The sequence below is a fragment of the Procambarus clarkii genome, chromosome 16 (assembly GCF_040958095.1).
Source record: "Procambarus clarkii isolate CNS0578487 chromosome 16, FALCON_Pclarkii_2.0, whole genome shotgun sequence".
NCBI classification, from domain to species: domain Eukaryota; kingdom Metazoa; phylum Arthropoda; class Malacostraca; order Decapoda; family Cambaridae; genus Procambarus; species Procambarus clarkii.
Window position 1 is genome coordinate 15,401,592 of NC_091165.1, and position 26,862 is coordinate 15,428,453.

At 48.4% G+C, this 26,862-nt stretch overlaps 2 protein-coding genes across 2 annotated transcripts; both read right to left on the bottom strand.

Annotated features, from left to right (window-relative positions):
• Positions 1 to 1,256: 1,256 nt before the first annotated feature.
• Positions 1,257 to 4,031, bottom strand: LOC123759952 (ribosome-binding protein 1-like). Its single transcript, XM_045745204.2, has one exon. The coding sequence runs from the start codon at positions 4,029 to 4,031 to the stop codon at positions 1,257 to 1,259; it is 2,775 nt and encodes a 924-aa protein (XP_045601160.2).
• Positions 4,032 to 9,846: 5,815 nt separating this feature from the next.
• LOC123759951 (neuroblast differentiation-associated protein AHNAK-like) lies at positions 9,847 to 14,527 on the bottom strand. Its single transcript, XM_069325506.1, has 2 exons — positions 14,414 to 14,527; positions 9,847 to 11,931 (listed from the first exon to the last, which is right to left on the bottom strand). Exons 1-2 carry the CDS (start codon positions 14,525 to 14,527, stop codon positions 9,847 to 9,849), a joined length of 2,199 nt encoding a protein of 732 aa, XP_069181607.1.
• Positions 14,528 to 26,862: the final 12,335 nt, after the last annotated feature.

Genomic DNA, 26,862 nt, shown 5'->3' on the forward strand with positions numbered 1-26,862 from the left:
AGGTGGCACTTACTCCAGACGCATGTCATGCGTCTGGAGTAAGTGCCTGTGACAGGCGTCTGGAGTAAGTGCCTGTGACAGGCGCCTGGAGTAAGTGCCTGTGACAGGCGTCTGGAGTAAGTGCCTGTGACAGGCGTCTGGAGTAAGTGCCTGTGACAGGCGCCTGGAGTAAGTGCCTGTGACAGGCGTCTGGAGTAAGTGCCTGTGACAGGCGCCTGGAGTAAGTGCCTGTGACAGGCGTCTGGAGTAAGTGCCTGTGACAGGCGTCTGGAGTAAGTGCCTGTGACAGGCGTCTGGAGTAAGTGCCTGTGACAGGCGCCTGGAGTAAGTGCCTGTGACAGGCGCCTGGAGTAAGTGCCTGTGACAGGCGTCTGGAGTAAGTGCCTGTGACAGGCGTCTGGAGTAAGTGCCTGTGACAGGCGTCTGGAGTAAGTGCCTGTGACAGGCGCCTGGAGTAAGTGCCTGTGACAGGCGTCTGGAGTAAGTGCCTGTGACAGGCGTCTGGAGTAAGTGCCTGTGACAGGCGTCTGGAGTAAGTGCCTGTGACAGGCGCCTGGAGTAAGTGCCTGTGACAGGCGTCTGGAGTAAGTGCCTGTGACAGGCGCCTGGAGTAAGTGCCTGTGACAGGTAGGTGTCTGAGGCAAGTCGCATCAAGTAGGCCGCGGCACTTCCGTTAGTTCCCTGCAGGTCAGCGAGTCACTGAGAGGCGCTGCTGCTTACACCTGATCTGGATTGGTCACCGACGGCTTACTGATACATCTGTTTCGTTCTGGTGATCTCTGACACGCACTCGGGCTGGGAAGGGAAGGGAACTATCAGGAGAAAGCGCCAAGCCATCACGACTATATAGCACTGGGAAGGGTTCAGGATAAGGATTTGGGATGGGACGGAGGGGGGGAAGGGAAGGAATGGCGCTCAAGCACTTGGACGGTCGGGGATTGAACGCCTGGAGGAGCTTGCAAGGGTGTCCTCGGGGCATAACTCTCGGGTCTGTGAACTGACCAGTAGCACCACAGCACAGGTGTCGGCTCCAATCATATGTGCCCATACATGATGATTAAGGGGACCTTACAACTTCGTCATAGTTCCGCTTGGCAATGGTTGAGGCTGACCCCAGAGGTCACTGACCCCAGAGGTCACTGACCCCAGAGGTCACTGATCATCTCTCTCTCTCCGCCTGGCTGGCGTGCCCTCTTGCAACGATTTGCAAGTTCAGACCTGGTGTACTCCGTCTCTCGTTGCTAAGCAACAATTGCTTAATTCGCCCTATGTAAATCCTGCCTGGAGACACGGCGGCCTCTGTATGGCCACAATGATCCAAGTCTTGTGAGCATTCCACAGGCACCCAACACACCACACTTCCATCCTCTGATACGGGATATAGGCCTTCTTGGTGCACTGCTTGAAGCATGCTTGGTGCACTCTGCCCTGCTTGGTGCATGCTTGGTGCACTCTGCCCTGCTTGGTGCATGCTTGGTGCACTCTGCCCTGCTTGGTGCACTCTGCCCTGCTTGGTGCACTCTGCCCTGCTTGGTGCATGCTTGGTGCACTCTGCCCTGCTTGGTGCATGCTTCGTGCACTCTGCCCTGCTTGGTGCATGCTTGGTGCACTCTGCCCTGCTTGGTGCACTCTGCCCTGCTTGGTGCACTCTGCCCTGCTTGGTGCATGCTTGGTGCACTCTGCCCTGCTTGGTGCATGCTTCGTGCACTCTGCCCTGCTTGGTGCATGCTTGGTGCACTCTGCACTGCTTGGTGCACTCTGCCCTGCTTGGTGCACTCTGCACTGCTTGGTGCATGCTTGGTGCACTCTGCACTGCTTGGTGCATGCTTGGTGCACTCTGCACTGCTTGGTGCATGCTTGGTGCACTCTGCCCTGCTTGGTGCATGCTTGGTGCACTCTGCCCTGCTTGGTGCATGCTTGGTGCACTCTGCACTGCTTGGTGCACTCTGCACTGTTTGGTGCATGCTTGGTGCACTCTGCCCTGCTTGGTGCACTCTGCACTGCTTGGTGCATGCTTGGTGCACTCTGCCCTGCTTGGTGCATGCTTTTTGCACTCTGCCCTGCTTGGTGCATGCTTGGTGCACTCTGCCCTGCTTGGTGCATGCTTGGTGCACTCTGCCCTGCTTGGTGCATGCTTGGTGCACTCTGCCCTGCTTGGTGCATGCTTGGTGCACTCTGCACTGCTTGGTGCACTCTGCCCTGCTTGGTGCACTCTGCCCTGCTTGGTGCATGCTTGGTGCACTCTGCCCTGCTTGGTGCATGCTTGGTGCACTCTGCCCTGCTTGGGGCATGCTTGGTGCACTCTGCCCTGCTTGGTGCATGCTTGGTGCACTCTGCCCTGCTTGGTGCACTCTGCCCTGCTTGGTGCACTCTGCCCTGCTTGGTGCACTCTGCCCTGCTTGGGGCATGCTTGGTGCACTCTGCCCTGCTTGGTGCATGCTTGGTGCACTCTGCCCTGCTTGGGGCATGCTTGGTGCACTCTGCCCTGCTTGGGGCAAGCTTGGTGCACTCTGCCCTGCTTGGTGCATGCTTGGTGCACTCTGCACTGCTTGGGGCATGCTTGGTGCACTCTGCCCTGCTTGGGGCAAGCTTGGTGCACTCTGCCCTGCTTGGGGCAAGCTTGGTGCACTCTGCCCTGCTTGGTGCATGCTTGGTGCACTCTGCACTGCTTGGTGCATGCTTGGTGCACTCTGCCCTGCTTGGGGCAAGCTTGGTGCACTCTGCCCTGCTTGGTGCATGCTTGGTGCACTCTGCCCTGCTTGGGGCAAGCTTGGTGCACTCTGCCCTGCTTGGTGCATGCTTGGTGCACTCTGCCCTGCTTGGGGCATGCTTGGTGCACTCTGCCCTGCTTGGGGCAAGCTTGGTGCACTCTGCCCTGCTTGGTGCATGCTTGGTGCACTCTGCACTGCTTGGGGCATGCTTGGTGCACTCTGCCCTGCTTGGGGCAAGCTTGGTGCACTCTGCCCTGCTTGGGGCAAGCTTGGTGCACTCTGCCCTGCTTGGTGCATGCTTGGTGCACTCTGCACTGCTTGGTGCATGCTTGGTGCACTCTGCCCTGCTTGGGGCAAGCTTGGTGCACTCTGCCCTGCTTGGGGCAAGCTTGGTGCACTCTGCCCTGCTTGGGGCAAGCTTGGTGCACTCTGCCCTGCTTGGTGCATGCTTGGTGCACTCTGCCCTGCTTGGGGCAAGCTTGGTGCACTCTGCACTACAAGGTGCATGCTTGGTGCACTCTGAACTGCTTGGGGCACTCTGAACTGCTTGGGGCATGCTTGGTGCACTCTGAACTGCTTGGGGCACTCTGAACTGCTTGGGGCAAGCTTGGTGCACTCTGCCCTGCTTGGTGCATGCTTGGTGCACTCTGCCCTGCTTGGGGCAAGCTTGGTGCACTCTGCCCTGCTTGGGGCAAGCTTGGTGCACTCTGCCCTGCTTGGGGCAAGCTTGGTGCACTCTGCCCTGCTTGGTGCATGCTTGGTGCACTCTGCCCTGCTTGGGGCAAGCTTGGTGCACTCTGCACTACAAGGTGCATGCTTGGTGCACTCTGAACTGCTTGGGGCACTCTGAACTGCTTGGGGCATGCTTGGTGCACTCTGAACTGCTTGGTGCACTCTGAACTGCTTGGGACATGCTTGGTGCACTCTGAACTGCTTGGGGCACTCTGAACTGCTTGGTGCACTCTGAACTGCTTGGGGCATGCTTGGTGCACTCTGAACTGCTTGGGGCACTCTGAACTGCTTGGGGCATGCTTGGTGCACTCTGAACTGCTTGGGGCACTCTGAACTGCTTGGTGCACTCTGAACTGCTTGGGGCATGCTTGGTGCACTCTGCACTGCTTGGTGCACTCTGAACTGCTTGGTGCACTCTGAACTGCTTGGTGCACGCTGAACTGCTTGGTGCACTCTGAACTGCTTGGTGCACGCTGAACTGCTTGGTGCACTCTGAACTGCTTGGGGCATGCTTGGTGAACTCTGCACTACATGGGGCATGCTTGGTGCACTCTGCCCTGCTTGGTGCACCTCCACAGCGTGCACCATGCTTGGTGCACCTCCACAGCGTGCACCATGCTTGGGGGTAACCTTACTCTCAGAAAGTGCCGTGAGTTTTTTATGTTCTATTTTGTCTGAGATTTTCTCAAGGCATTAGCAAGTGTGGCGACTCATGTACTCACCTAGTTGTGCTTGCGGGGGTTGAGCTCTGCTCTTTCGGCCCGTTGCTTCTCAACTGTTACTAACTACTGGTTTTTTTTCACACCACCCCCACACACACACACACACACCAGGAAGCAGCCCGTGACTGCTAACTAACTCCCAGGTACCTATTTACTGCTAGGTAAGAGGGGCTTCAGGGTGTAAGAAACTCTGCCCTTTGTTTCTCGCCCGCGCCGAGAATCGAACCCGGGACCACAGGATCACGCGTCCAGCGTGCTGTCCAGTCAGCCACCGGCGTCTGAAGTAAGTGGTGAGTCATGTCTAGTGAGTGATGTGTGTGTGGGGGGAGAAGTAACTCTCCACGGCGCTGGAACACTGCCCAGTCCTTGTGATTTACTGAATATACTTCACAAAGATTTACTAAGGTCTTCTTTGCATTATTTTGTGACCCTGGAAAATGCTCCTTGGGAAACTGGGTCTCGCTCGGTGCTTTGCATTTATATTTGTTTACTAATATTTTTTCATTGTATTTATTTGGATTTTGTTTTCACTCCGTCTTTAAATTTGTTCATCTTCAAGCAATTTGTTAATGGCTTCTCTTGTAGAGACTAAGATACAATATTTGTTTAATTTATCTTCCATGCTTTAGTTATATTGTATTTTGTTCGATGTTCAGACTGTTTTCTGTGGTTGAGACCTTTCCCTAACCTTTGAACTATTTCTTCTTGCCTTTATATATACTCCATTATTTGCTAGCATGACTAAATGCATTTTGGTATATGTTTCTTTGCCCATTTATGGTTATTATTATCGGAACTTATAATAATAAGTAGGAGGGATTTTAAGGGCAATAACAGATGTGTGACTTTAATAATTTCCTCACATTACATCGCGCCTGATTAATGTGTGTTCATTTTACCCTGCTCTTAGTTGCCTTGGTGTTGATCAGGTCGTCCTCGCTCACTCCAACAAGGTGGAATAATTATTTTCCCCCGGTTGACAGTCTAAAATGCTGTTTGAAGAAGCAATCTTCATTTTCTTTCGAAAACTCCTTTAAAAAGAGATTTATGTTTTCTAAGTTTAGTGCAAACATTTTGCCTCTACTATCACTTGTTATCATTTACAAGAGTCCATCTCCCAGCAGTCACCCAGACCCCATCTCCCAGCAGTCACCCAGACCCCATCTCCCAGCAGTCACCCAGACCCCATCTCCCAGCAGTCACCCAGACCCCATCTCCCAGCAGTCACCCAGACCCCATCTCCCAGCAGTCACCCAGACCCCAACACCCAGCAGTCACCCAGACCCCAACACCCAGCAGTCACCCAGACCCCAACACCCAGCAGTCACCCAGACCCCATCTCCCAGCAGTCACCCAGACCCCAACACCCAGCAGTCACCCAGACCCCAACACCCAGCAGTCACCCAGACCCCAACACCCAGCAGTCACCCAGACCTCAACACCCAGCAGTCACCCAGACCCCAACATTCTGGCAGTTTACACTCTGACCAGTAACTCTTATTATAGTCCTAACGAAGATTGTTATCTCTGCCCAAGACAGATGAACGTCATGTTTTACATACATGTCGTCTATACCATAGATGCTACATGTCGTCTATACCATAGATGCTACATGTCGTCTATACCATAGATGCTACATGTCGTCTATACCATAGATGCTACATGTCGTCTATACCATAGATGCTACATGTCGTCTATACCATAGATGCTACATGTCGTCTATACCATAGATGCTACATGTCGTCTATACCATAGATGCTACATGTCGTCTATACCATAGATGCTACATGTCGTCTATACCATAGATGCTACATGTCGTCTATACCATAGATGCTACATGTCGTCTATACCATAGATACAACATGTCGTCTATACCATAGATGCTACATGTCGTCTGTACCATAGTTGCTACATGTCGTCTGTACCATAGATGCTACATGTCGTCTGTACCATAGATGCCACATGTCGTCTATACCATAGATGCCACATGTCGTCTATACCATAGATGCTACATGTCGTCTGTACCATAGATGCTACATGTCGTCTGTACCATAGATACAACATGTCGTCTATACCATAGATGCTACATGTCGTCTGTACCATAGATGCTACATGTCGTCTGTACCATAGATGCTACATGTCGTCTGTACCATAGATGCTACATGTCGTCTGTACCATAGATGCTACATGTCGTCTGTACCATAGATGCTACATGTCGTCTATACCATAGATGCTACATGTCGTCTATACCATAGATGCTACATGTCAGCACTGTGTTGACTTTTTAGTATACAAAAGTGAACACCTTGGGAGTATGGACGTCAATGAGTATACTTATTGACGGGAAGATCAGGATCAACGGCTGGTCAATACTCTCCCAGCGTGTATAAGAAATATTGCTGGAACAATGGCGGTTATGAGGGCCTGCTGGGCGCTCCAAGCAACAGTCTGTTGGACCAGAGAGTCGAAGGTCATCCTCCCGCAAGCACAATTATGTGAGTACAACTCAAGCGTGGCCACAGGGCGGCACTTGGGGAAGCACAAACATACCCTGAACCCTTCCAGGTATACTCCAGATAAATCACCTGTGTGGGGAAAGTGGGGAAATATCTGAATTATACCTGGAGATATACTCCAAGTATACCTCATCACTCCAATATATTGACAACAGACATGATCTAAGTTCACAGCTCAGTTCTGGCCTTCTTCTGTATATTTTGAAGGTTGATACAATCCCAATAATTTAGGTGCTTATCGTGTTTATGCGTGCCATATATGTTCTCTGTATTCCCTCTATTGCAGCAATCTCTGCTGCTCTGAAGAGGGGAAGTGATTATCGAGCAGTACTCAAGACTGGACAACCCAAGTGATTTTAATTTTATGAATATTGTGAGGGGGATCCTTGGGCTTGAAGGGTCTCATAATCAATCATTTTACTAGCTGACGTTATATTTGCTTGGTTATGCTCCCTAAACGTTAGGTCGTCAGACATCATTATACGCAGGTCCTGTACATGCTGCTTACCTCCTGTGGGCAGATCTGATAGTGTCTTGTACTCTGTGTTTCGCTTCAGGTCTTAATTTTGTCCATACCAAAGTAGCTGAAATTGATCACTGTTAAACATCATATTATTTTCCGCTGTACAATCAAAAACATTATTATCATCAGCCTGCAGTTTTTCAACGTCTTCAACGAAAGTAATTTTCGTGCGGATTTTTGTGTCATCTTCGAAAGATGAAACGAAGCTGTGATTTGTGTTCCTATCTATATCTGATATGAGAATAAGGAAGAGCAGTGGTACGAGGAGTTCATGCACGTCGGCGTTCAATCCCCGACCGTCCAAGTGGTTGGGTATCGTTCCTCCCCCCCCCCCCACTCCTACTTTCCATGCCAAATCCTTATCCTGACCCCTCCCCAGTGTTTTAAAATCGTAATGGATTGGCGCTCTCTTCTGATGGTTCCCTTTCCTTGTCACTTAGTGGATATGATTTAAGAACTAAACTTGCACACTTTTGTCAGTGTTCTACACTTAGAGAGGCGTGATATACACTTAGTGTTTGTAGCTGATTTGTAAACGATTAGTTTGAGATAAATTTTGTTTGAAGGATTAAGATAATGGGATTTAATGATGATTGAATATGTTATAGTTATGATTAAGTTCTTAATTAAAAATTTAGAAATGATCCCAGGTAAATTCATTATGTGCTGACCCACTGATCTGTGGTGGTAGCATTATGTGCTGACCCACTGATCTGTGGTGGTAGCATTATGTGCTGACCCACTGATCTGTGGTGGTAGGATGTACCACATGTGTGGCTAAATATAGACCATCACACCACCACAGATCACGTGACCAACAGAGGTCTACGTGACTTCAAGGGTGTAGCCAACAGATATATGATTTAGGCTGTATTATGCAGCAAGTAGCCACATAAATACACCAATAATTTATTTATTTATTAATGTGGTGGACATTTCACCCCCCTCCCCCCCCCTTACTCCACATAAGAAAACATTACCAGACGACTTTACTGACTCATGTCAGCAGCCTCACTCACTGGTGTACTTTCTCTCCAGAAAGTACACCAGTACAGTACAGGAAATACAGTGCAGTACAGGAAGTACAGTGCAGTACAGGAAGTACAGTGCAGTACAGGAAGTACAGGGCAGTACAGGAAGTACAGTGCAGTACAGGAAGTACAGGGCAGTACGGGAAGTACAGTGCAGTACAGGAAATACAGTGCAGTGCAAGAAGTACAGTGCAGTACAGGAAGTACAGGGCAGTAGAGGAAGTACTGTGCAGTACAGGAAGTACAGTGCAGTACAGGAAATACAGTGCAGTACAGGAAGTACAGGGCAGTACAGGAAGTACAGTGCAGTACAGGAAGTACAGTGCAGTACAGGAAGTACAGGGCAGTACAGGAAGTACAGTGCAGTACAGGAAGTACAGTGCAGTTCAAGAAGTACAGGGCAGTACAGGAAGTACAGTGCAGTACAAGAAGTACAGTGCAGTACAAGAAGTACAGTGCAGTACAGGAAGTACAGGGCAGTACAGGAAGTACTGTGCAGTACAGGAAGTACAGTGCAGTACAGGAAGTACAGTGCAGTACAAGAAGTACAGTGCAGTACAAGAAGTACAGGGCAGTACAGGAAGTACAGTGCAGTAAAGGAAGTACAGTGTAGTACAGGAAGTACAGTGCAGTACAAGAAGTACAGTGCAGTACAAGAAGTACAGGGCAGTACAGGAAGTACTGTGCAGTACAGGAAGTACAGTGCAGTACAGGAAGTACAGTGCAGTACAGGAAGTACAGGGCAGTACAGGAAGTACAGTGCAGTACAGGAAGTACAGTGCAGTACAGGAAGTACAGGGCAGTACAGGAAGTACAGTGCAGTACAGGAAGTACAGTGCAGTTCAAGAAGTACAGGGCAGTACAGGAAGTACAGTGCAGTACAGGAAGTACAGTGCAGTACAAGAAGTACAGTGCAGTACAAGAAGTACAGTGCAGTACAGGAAGTACAGGGCAGTACAGGAAGTACAGGGCAGTACAGGAAGTACAGTGCAGTACAGGAAGTAAAATCCAGTACAGAAATCAGAAATAATATGTGCATTCTCTTTTACCTGATGCCGCTCTTCACCTCGAAGTAATTATTACTGTTGGGTGAATAGAGGCACTAGGTGATATGAGAAGCGCCTAACCGTATTGAGTTGTACTTTCTCTCGAGAAAGTGCGACCAGGTGGGTGAAGAGTTAAGGATTGGCGCCCAGCCAATCCTCCTTGGTCAGGAGTTGAACCCAGACCAAATCATTAGTGAGGCGAGTATGTTACCACTGCGCCACCACGACCCAGACACACTTAACTCTCTGACGCTAACAGACCATCAAAAATATTCAATTGCCCGTCCCTGAAGCTCACATTAACTTCCCCCCGTCCCATCCCATCCCATCCCGTCCCATCCCATCCCATATCCTGACCCCTTCCAAGTGCTATATAGTCGTAATGGCTTGCCGCTTTCCCCTGGTAGATCCCTTCCCTTCCCTTGCGGGGGGGGGGGGGGGCAAGGTGGGGTAATCTCTTAAAATCTCGTCTGTCTGTATTGGATAAATCGTGAACGTGAAGATTTGAAGGCGGACGATCGATATAATGGGAAGATGGTATAACATGATAATCCCCCGGCATAGATTATAAGGGGCAGTGAGAGGCGGACCCTTCGTCGTTGATGTATAAGTGAGGCGGAGAGCGTGGTGGACCCTCAACGTTGATGTAGGACAGGTTGGTAGAGCGTGGTGGACCTTCAACGTTGATGTATGACAGGTTGGCAGAGCGTGGTGGACCCTCAACGTTGATGTATGACAGGTTGGTAGAGCGTGGTGGGCCCTCAACGTTGATGTATGACAGGTTGGCAGAGCGTGGTGGGCCCTCAACGTTGATGTATGACAGGTTGGCAGAGCGTGGTGGACCCTCAACGTTGATGCATGACAGGTTGGTAGAGCGTTGTGGACCCTCAACGTTGATGCATGACAGGTTGGCAGAGCGTGGTGGACCCTCAACGTTGATGTATGACAGGTTGGCAGAGCGTGGTGGACCCTCAACGTTGATGTATGACAGGTTGGTAGAGCGTGGTGGGCCCTCAACGTTGATGTATGACAGGTTGGCAGAGCGTGGTGGGCCCTCAATGTTGATGTATGACAGGTTGGTAGAGCGTGGTGGGCCCTCAACGTTGATGTATGACAGGTTGGCAGAGCGTGGTGGGCCCTCAACGTTGATGTATGACAGGTTGGTAGAGCGTGATGGGCCCTCAACGTTGATGCATAATAGGTTGGCAGAGCGTGGTGGACCCTCAACGTTGATGTATGACAGGTTGGCAGAGCGTGGTGGACCCTCAACGTTGATGTATGACTGGTTGGTAGAGCGTGGTGGACCCTCAACGTTGATGCATGACAGGTTGGTAGAGCGTGGTGGACCCTCAACGTTGATGCATGACAGGTTGGCAGAGCGTGGTGGACCCTCAACGTTGATGCATGACAGGTTGGCAGAGCGTGGTGGACCCTCAACGTTGATGCATGACAGGTTGGTAGAGCGTGGTGGACCCTCAACGTTGATGTATGACAGGTTGGCAGAGCGTGGTGGACCCTCAACGTTGATGCATGACAGGTTGGCAGAACGTGGTGGACCCTCAACGTTGATGCATGACAGGTTGGTAGAGCGTGGTGGACCCTCAACGTTGATGTATGACAGGTTGGCAGAGCGTGGTGGACCCTCAACGTTGATGCATGACAGGTTGGTAGAGCGTGGTGGACCCTCAACTTTGATGTATGATAGGTTGGCAGAGCGTGGTGGACCCTCAACGTTGATGCATGACAGGTTGGTAGAGCGTGGTGGACCCTCAACGTTGATGTATGACAGGTTGGTAGAGCGTGGTGGACCCTCAACGTTGATGTATGACAGGTTGGCAGAGCGTGGTGGACCCTCAACGTTGATGCATGACAGGTTGGCAGAGCGTGGTGGACCCTCAACGTTGATGCATGACAGGTTGGTAGAGCGTGGTGGACCCTCAACGTTGATGTATGACAGGTTGGCAGAGCGTGGTGGACCCTCAACGTTGATGCATGACAGGTTGGTAGAGCGTGGTGGACCCTCAACTTTGATGTATGACAGGTTGGCAGAGCGTGGTGGACCCTCAACGTTGATGCATGACAGGTTGGTAGAGCGTGGTGGACCCTCAACGTTGATGTATGACAGGTTGGCAGAGCGTGGTGGACCCTCAACGTTGATGCATGACAGGTTGGTAGAGCGTGGTGGACCCTCAACGTTGATGTATGACAGGTTGGTAGAGCGTGGTGGACCCTCAACGTTGATGCATGACAGGTTGGTAGAGCGTGGTGGACCCTCAACGTTGATGTATGACAGGTTGGTAGAGCGTGGTGGACCCTCAACGTTGATGCATGACAGGTTGGTAGAGCGTGGTGGACCCTCAACGTTGATGTATGACAGGTTGGTAGAGCGTGGTGGACCCTCAACGTTGATGTATGACAGGTTGGTAGAGCGTGGTGGACCCTCAACGTTGATGCATGACAGGTTGGTAGAGCGTGGTGGGCCCTCAACGTTGATGTATGACAGGTTGGTAGAGCGTGGTGGGCCCTCAACGTTGATGTATGACAGGTTGGTAGAGCGTGGTGGACCCTCAACGTTGATGTATGACAGGTTGGTAGAGCGTGGTGGACCCTCAACGTTGATGTATGACAGGTTGGCAGAGCGTGGTGGACCCTCAACGTTGATGTAAGGGATAAGAGATAGCAAGAGGGAAAAGGCAGGAATTAAAATGAACAAAATGCGAAATTTACAGAAAGTGGAAGCCAGGGAGAGGGTCCCTGAGCGCTATGTACGAGGGGACTGGGAAAAGATCGGTCAGAACAAAGAGAGAGAGAGAGAGAGAGAGAGAGAGAGAGAGAGAGAGAGAGAGAGAGAGAGAGAGAGAGAGAGAGAGAGAGAGAGAGAGAGACAGACAGACACAGGCAGACAGAGGAGGGGGACGTAGTTTTAACAAGGTCATTTTCCACTGTTCATCCTGGACAATTCACCTTGGCCATTTGAACATTTTAGTGGAGGAGACCATTTACTGTATAGTGTTTATAACATCAGTATTTTACCAGTAGTACAGAAGTCGAGGAGCAGACAGTTCTTGGTGAGGCCGAGGAGCAGACAGTTCTTGGTGAGGTCGAGGAGTAGACAGTTCTTGGTGAGGCCGAGGAGCAGACAGTTCTTGGTGAGGTCGAGGAGTAGACAGTTGTTGGGGAACTGTCTCCTCCTCGTACAGCTGGTGAACCGCTGCACGACCCTCTTACATCTTCACTCATTATGAGAAATAACATCTCTACCTCTTCTCACAAACTGAGAAGTACTAATGTAGTGTATCAATACAAATTCTATTCAGGAGACTGTGTTCTCTGAAATGTATGCTACATTGGACATACCATGACACTGAGTAGCTGTCTTACACCTCATTTGCAAGAGGGAGTTATTGAGCTACATCATTCTTAACCCCTGAACACCGTCCTGAATCACCTGGACATAGTGTAGGATACGACAATAATCACGCACACCGACGATCGTAGGAGGCTTCGTACGCTTGAGGCTGTGTTCATTCGGGAGCTGACACCAGTAATCAACAGCCAGATGAATTCGACTTCATACATACAGCTGTCGCGATGGTCCTCTGGTGATCCAGATCCAGATGGCAGACCTGGAGACAACTAGGAGCTGGAGTCAGGCATCTATCACCTCACCCTATCCTTTGGCGTTCCTACGATTAAGGAGGTTAGGTGAATCGTAGAGTCAGGTGAACCCACACTTATAGATGTGGGTTTTCTGTGATTTAGTTCCAAGTTCCAAGTAGCACAGGCTATGGTGAGCTCGTAGTGGAATTACCTGGTACAGGAGCAGCACAAGAGTTGTTGTTGTTGCTTTAGATTCCAATACTCCGAACAAAAAGTTCCAAGCAGCACGGGCTATGTTGAGCCCGTCGTACTCACATGGAGATGAGCCGAGTTACAGGAGTTGTTGTTGTTTTAGATTCAGATACTCAAAACAAAAAGTTCCAAGTTGCATAGGCTATGGTGAGCCTGTAAGTGGAGGATCTTTGGAGCCATTATCTGTATCAATAGCTGATACTGGAGATCTGGGGATGGATGGGGGTCTTCATGGTGGATTTCAGCCTCAAAGGGCTGGCTGTAACAGTTATGAGCTGGTGGATTAGTGTAAACTTCTAGGTCTTCCGATTTTCTTCGGCTGAGATGTTGGCTGAGCTGGACTGTCATTACCTGGACAACAGGTTTGGTTAGGAGGTCGTGTACCGAGTAAGTGTTATATTTGTGCAGCGGCGATGGAGCTCCTACTACGATTTCCTCGTCTGAGGAGTCCTTAACACCCATAGGTAATTTTATCTTTCGTTGCACTGCCTGAGGTAGGCTCAGGTGTCATTGATTAGTGGTAGAAGCTATTTCAGGAACGTTGGTGGTGCTGTTAGTATTTGTAGGCAGCACGTCTGCTAGTGCATTTGCTAAGATGGTGATGGTAGGAGTGTTTGGAGCTGGAGAGGGAAATACCTCTGTGCGCCGCCCGGGTCTTGGGTGGTTCTGGAGTCTGTGTTGAGAATGACCTCGTGGTCGTCCTGGTGGTAGTCTCTGGAGTGGTAGTGGAGGCAGTGAGACTTGTATCCGGGACAATGATAGGGTCCAGGCCGTTGGCTAAGTACAGCACACTGAGTTCCTTGACGAATCTTTGATTGTCTGGTCCAGAAAGCCTCCCAGCTAGTCAAATAAGACCAGGGGTAATGCCTACATGTGATGCAAGGAACTGAGGGTGCTGGTTGGTCCTTAGGTCCCCAGTGTGGAGGCCGGGTGATCTGTTGGGAGGAGTCACTGTTTGGTAAGGCTGGTACGGTTGTAGTCTGCATCTGGCTTATAGAAGAGAGGCTCGGAAACTGGTCAGGTCCAAGGTTTAAGGTCGCAGCGACTTGCCTCTGGGTGGTCGGCGGTGTGGTGTTCTTCTTTTTAATTTTCTTCAGTTCCTTCTTCCTTTTTGTGCAGAGGTAGGAGGAGGCGGCGTGCTGTTCTCTACAGTTCACGTATTTCTTGGTGGTGGCGGTACAGTCCTTGTAGTTGTGAGTGCCGGATCATGAGCTGCACTTAACCGTTTGTTCTGGGCACTTGTTGAAGAAGTGTTCAAAGCATTTGTAGCACTGTCTCACTTTGTAGACCTTCTCCATTGCGATCTGGTTTGGGGTGGATGTGATTCCGAAGCACTTGAACCCGTTCTCCACTGCTTCCTGGGCCTGTTCTGCTATTTCGAAGGTCGTCTTCATCGTGGGTCGAGTAACGTCGTTAGTCTTGATGAGTAGAGTTGTCGCTTTTAGAGTAGGTTTTCTTCGTTCACCTGCCACACTATAGTGTCGGTTACGTCACCCGCTAACCAGCGGTTCAGCCTGTTTACAAATATCGTTTTGCCGGCAGTGATTTGTCCGGGAGGAATCAGTTGGAGGTTCGCCTCCAGTAGCGGGACCTGGCGTTCTGGATCCAGGATCTTCTGTAGGTCTGCTTTTATTGTCACGATTACCTTGGCCTTGTTACCATGTACATGGACATCAACTGATCCCACTGATTATTGCCTTGTGATTGGCAATATCTTGCTGCTGTAATTTCGTGCTCAGAGCGCTTTTAGACTCCGAGGAGTCGCACTTTCACTTTGTATGTCATCTTCTCTGGCAATGGCTTGGATTGTCAGGAGAACCTGGAGTGTTGTAGAGTGGTTTACCGGCAGAGTGTGGGAACACAGCTTCCTAGTGATTGCTGATTATGGTGTGTGGTTTTTGGTTAAAGGAGTTGTTGTTTTAGATTTAGCTACTCAGAAATAAATCTCCATGTACCACGGGCTGTTGTGAGCATGTAATGGTTGGAAACATAGTAAAGGATGGCTAAAGGAGTTGTTGTTGTTATAGATTCAGCAACTGGGAACAAAAAGTTCCAAGTAGCACGGGCTATGGTGAGTCCGTAGTGAACTTACCTGGCACAGGAGCGGTGCTGTGTGTGCCATACAGGAGGAAACATATGGGATTTATACCACTGGGAGGTCAGGTACATAGAATTAGGTGGAGAAAGGCGTAAGTAAGGAGTAAAGATGCATTGGTCATTAAACTATGCACACAAGATTAGTCAGGTGGTAAGAAATCAGGTGACCGTAGTGGGCAGTGACGTCATCGTTAGGATCTTCGCGTTCCAGTCCTGTCCCCAATCTCATGGTGGGAAGAGTGAATAGTTCCGTTATTTGGGTATTTATGATGGGTTGATCGACTTTTATGTCTCAAAGTTGACTTCATATAAAAATCGAAAGACGACTTCATATAAAAATCGAAGGACGACTTCATATAAAAATCGAAGGACGACTTCATATAAAAATCGAAAGTCGACTTTCACAATTTATATGAAAGTGCCTAATCGCCAGATCGCACTACTTGGGCTAATATGCAATGCCCGATTTGCCTAAAAAAAACGTATTTACCTGAAATTATATATTTTTCTACATTTTTCTTATGGAATGAAAAAGATTTCCAATATTATATATGATTTCATTTTTTATAGAGTTAAAACTAGCATAGAAATATGTCCAAACCTAACCTACCCAACCTAATTTATCCAAAACTAATTTAACTTCACTAAATAACAACGTTTTAAGTCCTTGTACTTATTAGTTTTCAGGGTCTCTATGAAGGTGGCCTCAGCTGTACTGTGAAGTAGATAGTATCAGTTAATGTAGACGCACACGTGTAGTCCCATACGACCTATCTACCTTCCCTCCATGGCTGCAGGGCGACTCTATCTGGGCGTTTGTGACTGTTGTCAGGTCTGCACAACTGAGGTTCCCTTTGTACTAGACTTCTCTTGATGATGTCATTGACTGCTTCATGTCTGGCAATCTTTCCCTGTGTCTTACGACAGATGAGACCATTGCTGTTGTATTGGTCTGCCCGTGCATGGCGGCAAATACACCGGTGTTCGGTGGAGATAAGAGCGGCAAGGCGCAGATCAACACCAATACTTAGGGCCCAATGGTCAAGGCAGGTGCACAAGGCAGAATTAGGGACTGCCAACAGGAAGTCCCCAGCATGGGGGAGCTTGCACAGCTAGGAGGCGTGCTTTGTCCATCCCAGAAGCTGCCTCCAGCAATTCTGAGGCGATGTTCTCCACTACGGGGCTATGACATTTAGCCTCTTTGCAGTTGTTTGGAAAAGTTGGTCAAGGGTGAGGGTTGGCAAGATTGTCCCACTGGCCTGCTCCGTCCGCGAACTTGGGATCATAAATCCCAATGGAGTCTCTTAGGTTTTCTGATAGTATCTCCATCACTAATTCACCTGTAGCACTGGTCGAGGATAAGAATGCCGGCAATGTTGACTGTGTCGCCTTGTGAATACCTATACCCCCGAATCTAACTGGGAGCGTTGCTTGGTCCCATTGGTCATCTTGCAGGGAGAGGTTTAGCACTTTCATGGTTATTGATTTTAGAAGTTCATCATATTTTGTTAATTTTGGACTGTTGAAGGAGGGAGCACACCTGAGGAAATAGGTAAATCTGGGCAAAGCCAGGCACCATGTGAGGAGGTACAAAGCATCGTGGGCATCCAAAGCTCCTATTCTTCCTTTCATTCTCCTCAGGTCTTTCAGCTTTTCTACGTATATTACCTCGTAGGCAGTGCCACTTAGGTTTCCAGGGTGATGGTGTTCTGAGGCTCCACCAACAAATAGGCAACTAGGCCTATTTAGAACCCAACGCTCGTGCCCTTCCTAGCTGGTACCAGCGGGGCCCCTCACGCCCAGGACCTAGCTGCCATCCCGCGCAGGTCATGGCCAGCACCCTGGCAGTCGCCCTGGCCGTCAACCCGTCCCCATCATTGATCTGACAGGGCCGTTCGCCCCCGTCACCTGATGGGTCCCTGGGGCAGACTTGAGGACCACGCCCCCTCCCAGCCTCTCACACCCTTGTCTCCTGATGCTCCTCACTTTTCGTCGCTCTTTGTATCACTCTGTTGATTGTCTTTCTCGATGTCATCTCCATTTTCCCTCATTCATTCCCTTCTTATTTATACTTTTCTTTTATATATTCCCTCATTGCTTGCTGGCTCTCCTCCTTCCTAGGAGGAGGAGGAGGAGGAGGAGGAGGAGAAGGAGGAGGAAGAGCGCTATAGAACCACTAATTTGCCTTCTTGCTTTCTCCCATCTTCTACTTGCCTACATCTTCATTACTTGCTTTACTTCTGCCCCCTTCACTGTGCAGCACTTAATCTGCCTTCATCTATGATACCAGCGACTCTTTATTTATTTTTTCCTTCAGCTTCAGTGTTCCAGTGAGCTCTGTTATTGTGGGCAATCTACCATCCACAGCGGGTATATATATTGGAAACCTTGTCTCATGAACGAGCTGAGCCATTGACATGATACACCGGTTTCGTCATACAGGCTTCAACCAGACATGCCAAGCCAATGCAATCATCATTTGCAGCCTTAACTGAAACTCAAATATCTCACTCTTTTCTCAGAACGACAAGGAAAGCTTTGTTAGGAAACGGAAATCAATAAACTAAAACTACAGAAATCTTATATAATCCACGGGAGAGAAAGCTAAATGCCATCAGTGAAATTGATATTAATCCAAAATAACTATTTTCTTATTCAAAGTCATAGCTATTGGGTTATTGCGAGAGGGAAATACAACTTTCCCTGATGACAACAACGAAATGAGTGAAATGCAAATGGTCACATCCTTTATTTTCAGTGAACCCCTAAATACACCGAGGATCGACAACCCAAATAAATTCTGCATGAACGTGACCCCAACCCCTGCCCATATCTCAGATGTTGCCATAACCCCACTGGACTCTGAGGTAGTCCATGGACTTCACTCCAAGCCCAGACTCTTAGAATGTCATTTCATCAATAATTATTGAAAACCATTACCACGAGCCTAGACACCATCATCATCCTTGACACACTTAAAATAGCTGAGATCGTGTCTCTTTAGAAAGTGGACAATAAAGCAAAAACAACAAAGTTATTGACCGATAGCACTGATTGATACCTGCTTGATAGAGTTCTGGGAGTTCTTCTATTCCCCAAGCCCTGCCCGAGGCCAGGCTTGACTTGTGAGAGCTTGGTCCAACAGGCTGTTACTTGGAGCGGTCCGCAGACTCATATCAGACTCACAGCCCGGTTGGTCCGGCACTTCTTGAAGAAAACCATCTAGTTTTCTCTTGTAGATGTCCACGTTTGTTCCGTTAATATTTCTTATGCTCGCTGGGAGGATGTTGAACAACCGCTGACCTCTGACCTCTATGATTGTGCCTATGGCACCCCTGCTCTTCACTGGCTCTACTTTGCATTTTCTTCCATATCGTTCACTCCAGTATGTTGTTATTTTACTGTGACCTGGCCCAGGTCACAGTAAAAGTGACCCAGGTCCCTACTATTTTGGGACCTGGCCCTCCAGTATTTTCCACGTGTATTTTATTTCATGTCTCTCGTCTCCTTTCTAGTGAGTACATTTGGAGAGCTTTGAGACGGTCCCAATAATTTAGGTGCTTTATCGCGTCTATGTATGCTGTCTATGTATTCCGTATGTGTCCACTCAAGACTGGACAGCACAAGTGATTAGAATAGTACAACCATTGTGATGGGATTCCTGGATTTGAAAGTTCTCTTAATCCATCCTGTCATTTTTCTGGCTGACGCAATATTTGCTTGGTTCTGCTCCCTAAACGTAAGGTTGACAGACATCATTATTCCCTAATCCTTTACACGTTGCTTTCCTACTATGGGCAAATATAATTTTGTTTTGTACCCTATCATTTGTACTGTACTATGCTCAGATGTCATAAGAATCTGGGAATAAGCGTAGACTGATGAAAAAAAAAGAGTTTTAAGATGTAAGACGGTCACTAAACACATGAAGTCACCGCGTCTACATAACCCTGGACAACACGGGTTCAAAACAAGACACTCCCGCCATTCACAATTGCTAGACCACTATGACACTGCCGCAGATGCCAAGGAGGCCCATGGACAAATTTTACAAATTAGGAAGATGGCTCCTATATTTCCCAACGAGCAGAACCCACTAGGTGATACTCAACAGAGTAAAACCCGAATTATGCACCGTGAAAAATATTAAATCTCCAGCGCTCATGCTGAATGTAATATCCGACATAGACACAGACTACAGTATCGTATCATGTGCGGCTTGTGCAGGAGACATTAGGAACTTTATGAGGGCTGGAACTATGACGCAACAAATTAGGTCTTTCAGTGGGCCGCACGTGAAGTCTAATGAACGCTTGTTCCACCTCCTATGCTTTGGGGACAACTAAGAAATAGAAGCGGTACAATGCTTACCAGTATGTATACATTTTCTTATGTCCATAGAGGACAGAAGAATATGTATATATGTTGGTTAGCGTTGTAAATGTGTGGCCACGTTTGTCAAAAACACGGAAGATACCAAGCGCAACGAGGCAACACTGAAGACACGAACAAGCAACATTAAAGACCTGGGATCACTCAAGTCAAAAACTTTACACTTAAGCAACACAATAAAGTAACTGTCACAACTGCAAGAAAAATAATTTGACTGACTAAAAAACTTTAAAACAAAGAGATGGCAAACCAATATTGTTATTTTTTAACATCCAACTGTTATCTATGGTGGAATATTGTTGCACATTAACAGCCTCATTTAAACCGGAGTTTTTGACATGGAAAAGTGAAAAAGACATTTACTTTTTAATTTCATTCAATACAACACCACAATTATTAGACCACTTCAAATCCCTCAATTTGTCATCCCTGGGCCGCAAGCCACAGATATGGATCATAATCTACATCTCGAAAATATTAATTGGATTTATTTCATATTTGCAAACCGAAATAATTCCTTATGAGATCAAGAGAGGCATGTAAGATACATTGCAAAATAGCCGTACTAAATCCTGCAATGAGTGCCGGAAGGAACAATGCTTTAAACGTTACCGTCTCAGAACTTTTCAATATCCTCCCTCTAAATGTAATTGTCGTTATTAACAGATTTATAACTGCTTAATTAAACGGAAACTTACTAAACCTTCAAAGGAAATTGATCAACCCGGCTATGATTACTACGTCAGATTGAGTGCAGCTGCCCTTAAGAGCTTGATTTACCAAATCACCAAACAGTAGACCTGATTAGACACAGATGCACGGGAACATTGATTCTCGGAACCGCCTCAAGGTATGGCAGGGAAATTTACAGATGCGGGAGGACAGAGACGCCTGGCAGGGATAGGGAAGAGGAGGGAAGAAGGGAGGCTGAGGAAGGAAGAAGGGAGGCAGGGGGGCTGAGGACAGGGTGAACGAGCCAGAAAGGTGAAGTTGAAACTGTCTTTGCCCCACCTGGGTGGAGGGGCTGGTCAGCCAGGCTGCTAGACCAGCCGTCCTCTTAAGGTTTCTCTACGTCAAGTGTTGTTGTTTTAGGTTCAGTTACTCGGAACAAAAAAGTTGCAAGCAGCACGAGCTATGGTGAGCCCGTTGCACCTACCGGGCACAGGAGATCCCGACGCCCCCAACGTCAGGAAAACGGACAATTTAAAGTGTCCTCTCCTAACCTACCAGAGGACCCAAAACAGAAAACGGAACAAACAGTCCATCACTTTCGCGAGATGCTTCCATTTTCTAGTACGACAAGTTTTGGCCTAATGTAACGCATTCGAGCGAAAAGCGACGTTATTTGTAGGAGGACAGGTTGGTTAGACGCCGCCTCACACAATGTGACACAGGAACCACAGCCTGGTTGATCAAGTACTCCTAAGAGGTGTTTATCAGGTGCCCCTGTTAACAGCCATTGGTATTAAATACTTTCCACATGACTGATAGTGAGTCTGGTTGATATTCCTGACTGTTGTGGTGGCAGGAGCGTCGTCATGTTGCATCAGAGCAAGAGGGGCATTATGGCGCAGTCAGTAAGAGGCAACAAGGGATGTATTTTCTTAAGAGTATCGCCTCTAAAGTGTCGAGTGTTGCTGGATACGAGACGGTGTTGCAACTCTTCCGCTCGTGTTTCTGCCTCACAATGCTATCTTTTATTTATATGAAGAAATCTGGCTCTTTTGAACCTAAATATTAATATTCTCAGTAAAATTAGAGCTCGTAACTTTTTACTTCAATGATCACTAAGGTCTGGCGCAACGGGGAGGAAAATGGCCTGAGGTGGCCCAACCAGTCTCCTGTCTCAGCTCAGGAAAATCGTTACCCCGTGAAAATGAGACACACCACACGGAAGCCATCATCCAGGGGCCTCATTTGGCGTGTGGAGCGCCACGCTGACGACCTCAGCTGCCCCAGGGAGCGGGGGCGGGGGAGAGGCCCGTGTTAGCCTCCCGTATTAACGAATCTCTGGGGGCCGGCCGGAAGGAAATATTGCCTCTTGAGTGAGAGTGAAACGAGAGGCGGGACGGGTAAAATGTCTTGAACCCGAAATGGACTTAAGAAAGGAATTTATGCCCTTATGCTCTTTTCAGTTCATTTCTATTCAAGATATATGACGTATAAAGGGGGCCTGACGAGTGAGTGGGACAGCGCTCGGGGTTCGTAGTCCTCAGGGTCCGGGTTCGATCCCCGGCGGAGGAGGAAACAAATGGGCAGAGTTTCATTCAACTTTATGCTCTGTTCACCTAGCAGTAAATATGTACCTCGGAGTTAGAAAGCTGCTACGGGCTGCTTCCTGTGTGTGTGTGTTTGTGAAAATTAGGATTAAGGACTTGCCCGAAACGTTATGTTTGCTAGTGGCTGTACAAAAATGTAAGATCTCCTGTATATATAAAGCAATAAATAATGTAACGCCATTGATGTCTTGCGTAGATATGAGAGCTGAAGTCAGCAACATGCCGCAGTACACAGTGCTGGGTACACGGGCCAGCGTCGCAGGTCACACCCTGAAGGGTCACAAGCCTCGAGGTCACTACAGGTAAAGACCTTAAGGTCAGATCATTATCTTCTGTGAATCTGTTACTTGGGCCGTGTCAGGCGTGGGTGGTGCTCCTTGACCCCCACCTCCACCCCCTTCCATATCTGTCATACTGTACAAGTGATCGGTAGCCTTGGACTACATCAGTAGCCTTGGGCTACATCAGTAGCCTTGGGCTACATCGGTAGCCTTGGGCTACATCGGTAGCCTTGGGCTACATCGGTAGCCTTGGGCTACATCGGTAGCCTTGGGCTACATCGGTAGCCTTGGGCTACATCGGTAGCCTTGGGCTACATCGGTAGCCTTGGGCTACATCGGTAGCCTTGGACTACATCTGTAGCCTTGGACTACATCGGTAGCCTTGGGCTACATCGGTAGCCTTGGGATACATCGGTAGCCTTGGGCTACATCGGTAGCCTTGGACTACATCGGTAGCCTTGGACTACATCGGTAGCCTTGGGCTACATCGGTAGCCTTGGGCTACATCGGTAGCCTTGGGCTACATCGGTAGCCTTGGGCTACATCGGTAGCCTTGGGCTACATCGGTAGCCTTGGACTACATCGGTAGCCTTGGGCTACATCGGTAGCCTTGGGCTACATCGGTAGCCTTGGGCTACATCGGTAGCCTTGGGCTACATCGGTAGCCTTGGGCTACATCTGTAGCCTTGGGCTACATCGGTAGCCTTGGGATACATCGGTAGCCTTGGGATACATCGGTAGCCTTGGACTACATCGGTAGCCTTGGACTACATCGGTAGCCTTGGGCTACATCGGTAGCCTTGGGCTACATCGGTAGCCTTGGGCTACATCGGTAGCCTTGGGCTACATCGGTAGCCTTGGGCTACATCGGTAGCCTTGGACTACATCAGTAGCCTTGGGCTACATCAGTAGCCTTGGGCTACATCTGTAGCCTTGGGCTACATCAGTAGCCTTGGGCTACATCGGTAGCCTTGGGCTACATCAGTAGCCTTGGGCTACATCTGTAGCCTTGGGCTACATCGGTAGCCTTGGGATACATCGGTAGCCTTGGGCTACATCGGTAGCCTTGGGCTACATCGGTAGCCTTGGGCTACATCGGTAGCCTTGGGCTACATCGGTAGCCTTGGGCTACATCAGTAGCCTTGGGCTACATCGGTAGCCTTGGACTACATCAGTAGCCTTGGGCTACATCAGTAGCCTTGGGCTACATCAGTAGCCTTGGGCTACATCTGTAGCCTTGGGCTACATCGGTAGCCTCGGGCTACATCGGTAGCCTTGGGCTACATGTAGTAGGCCGAGCTAAGTTCCCTCGTTACAGATCAATAGAGCAGCTGTGGAAAAGACACAATTAGGCTGCAACTTTTATAATGAGGGTCAATATTGGGAACTCACACCTTATCCCGGCCTCGCCAGACCCCGTGAAGCACGAGGTCATTCTCCAAGTTGACTCGTTATCTAAGCAACCCGTCATCTCCAATAGTACATCGTAAATTGACGTATACATCCCCTAAGGTCAAAAACTGATCATTTTTGGCTTGTAGAATTGATATGTTTCGTTTTCTATTCGTGGGTCCTCGTATAGGTTAGGTCCGGAAAATTTAATACATTAGATTAGTGAGACTGGGAACGCTTGATAGGTCGGGCTCAGTTAAGCGTAGACTGATCTAAGCGTAGACTGATCTAAGCGTAGACTGATGTAAGTGTAGACTGATCTAAGCGTAGACTGATCTAAACGTAGACTGATCTAAGCATAGACTGATCTAAGCGTAGACTGATCTAAACGTAGACTGATCTAAGCATAGACTGATCTAAGCGTAGACTGATCTAAGCATAGACTGATCTAAGCATAGACTGATCTAAGCATAGACTGATCTAAGCGTAGACTGATCTAAGCACAGAATGATCTAAGCATAGACTGATCTAAGCGTAGACTGATCTAAGCATAGACTGATCTAAGCATAGACTAATCTAAGCATAGACTGATCTAAGCATAGACTGATCTAAGCGTAGACTGATATAAGTGTAGACTGATCTAACCATAGACTGATCTAAGCATAGACTGATCTAAGCATAGACTGATCTAAAAGTAGACTGATCTAAGCGTAGACTGATCTAAGCGTAGACTGATCTAAGCATAGACTGACCAAAGCGGAGACTGATCTAAGCATAGACTGATCTAAGCATAGACTAATCTAATCATAGACTGATCTAAGCGTAGACTGATCTAAGCATAGATTGATCTAAGCATAGACTGATCCAAGCGTAGACTGATCTAAGCGTAGACTGATCTAAGCGTAGACTGATCTAAGCATAGACTGATCTAAGGATAGACTGATCTAAGCGTAGATTGATCTAAGCGTAGACTGTTCTAAGAATAGACTGTATTTTTGTTTACCAGATATCTCTAACTGTAAAGGATACAGTTATCACGCAGAACTTAGAATTCTTTTCAATGACTCTTGTCGTTAGTATCTTTTGTGAAATGTAAAGTAACTAATATTTATTATATATGCCGACTATTAATGGTGTTTATACGATGGCCTTAATGTAACGTAAATTGAGGTCCACGACTGAAAAGGATAATACATTGTATATTGATCATCATTTGAGTCGAGTGTTATCATTAATTGGGTTAATAATCTAACAACTTTGGTAAACAACACAGAAGTTCATAAAATCTTGGGTGGTAGCAGAACAACCCCAAGAGACCACTTTGTGTCCCCATGTGTTCAAGTTCAGATATCAGTTCCTTCCCGTGGCTGTCATTTCCTACCACCACTTTGTATCACACACCTGACTGTTACAATGGCGGCAGAGAGAAGAGAAGGGAATTATCAAGAAAAAGCGCCAAACCATTACGATTATATAGCACGTGGAAGGAGTCAAGATAAGGATTTGGGATGGGACGGTGGAAAGGAATGGTGGCCAACCACTTGGACGGTCGGGGATTGATCGCCGATCTGCATGAAGTGAGACCTTCGCTCTACCGTGCAGCTCAAGTGGCTGGACTCCATTCCTTCCCCCAGTCCCAGCAAATTACCGTATTACAATTCTCATTCGTTACATTAAAATACATATTCACACGCGATAAAAATAGCATTATAAAAATTTCCAGTATTTGTCACGCTATGCCTTTGTTATTGTATAAATTCCTTCAGATCTTACAGCACATTTTCCCAACTTTATTTCCTTATACTTATTGAGGTTGTGAACCCTATCATTCGCGTGCTCTCTCTCTCTCTCTCTCCTGGAGGTCGTCAAGCTCTTCCTGCAGCTTTAATCAGTTAGCTTGTCCTTGTGTCGTGGACTCTGCGTCGTCAACAAGCATTCACACGCATGAACGCACTCACTCTGGTAGGTAATAGACATAAATTAGCAACAGCAAAAGGCCTGGAACTGAGCCTTCAGGGGCTACAACCCGCTAAATTCTGCAGCCTGACATACCGTCAGGTTTATGAGTGCTCGGAACTCTCTGTTCGTCTTACAGTACACGCTGGCGGCCTCCTTGAGAGACGGAATCATTTGATTTTTTTATTGTCGTGGAAAGTGGAATTTGCTAAATCTTTCTTTCGTATATTGGTGACCTTCTTGTAGCACTTTTTAAAGTTTGTCAAGTGTGATTTGTTGCTGAAACCCCTTCCGCTACGACCCCCTCTGCTATGACCCCCCTCCGCTACGACCCTCCTCAACTACGACACCCTCTGCTACGACCCTCTCCGCTACGACCCCCTCCGTTACGACCCCCTCTGCTACGACCCCCTCCGCTACGACCCCCCTCCGCTACGACCCCCCCTCCGCTACGACCCCCCCTCCGCTACGACCCCTTCCGTTACGACCCCCCTCTGCTACGAGCCCACATCCGCTACGACCCTCCTCCACTACGACCCCCTCTGCTACTACCCCTTCCACTACGATCCTATCTGCTACAACCCCATCTCTGCTACGATCCCCTCCGCTACGAACCCCTCCACTACGACCCGCCTCCGCTACGACCCCCTCCGCTACGACCACCCTCCGCTACGACCTCCTCCACTACGACTCCCTCCGCTACGACTCCCTCCGCTACGACCCCCCTCCGCTACGACCCACTCCGCTACGACCTCCTCCACTACGACTCCCTCCGCTACGACTCCCTCCGCTACGACCCCTCTCTGCTACGACCCACTCCGCTACGACCCGCTCCGCTACTACCCGCTCTACGTTCCACCATGTTCTCCCTGATTACTTTAGTGAGAGCTAGGCGAGGAATGCTGGTGATTCTCGCCTGTAGCTTAGTGTCTCCTGTCTCTTGGTTCCCTTGAATATTGGGATTACCTTTGACTTTGTCCATATTTCTAGGAGCCCATCATGTAAGGTAGTCCATCATGTAAGGTAGTCCATCATGTAAGGTAGTCCATCATGTAAGGTAGTCCATCATGTAAGGTAGTCCATCATGTAAGGTAGTCCAACATGTAAGGTAGTCCATCATGTAAGGTAGTCCATCATGTAAGGTAGTCCATCATGTAAGGTAGTCCATCATGTAAGGTAGTCCATCATGTAAGGTAGTCCAACATGTAAGGTAGTCCATCATGTAAGGTAGTCCATCATGTAAGGTAGTCCATCATGTAAGGTAGTCCAACATGTAAGGTAGTCCATCATGTAAGGTAGTCCATCATGTAAGGTAGTCCAACATGTAAGGTA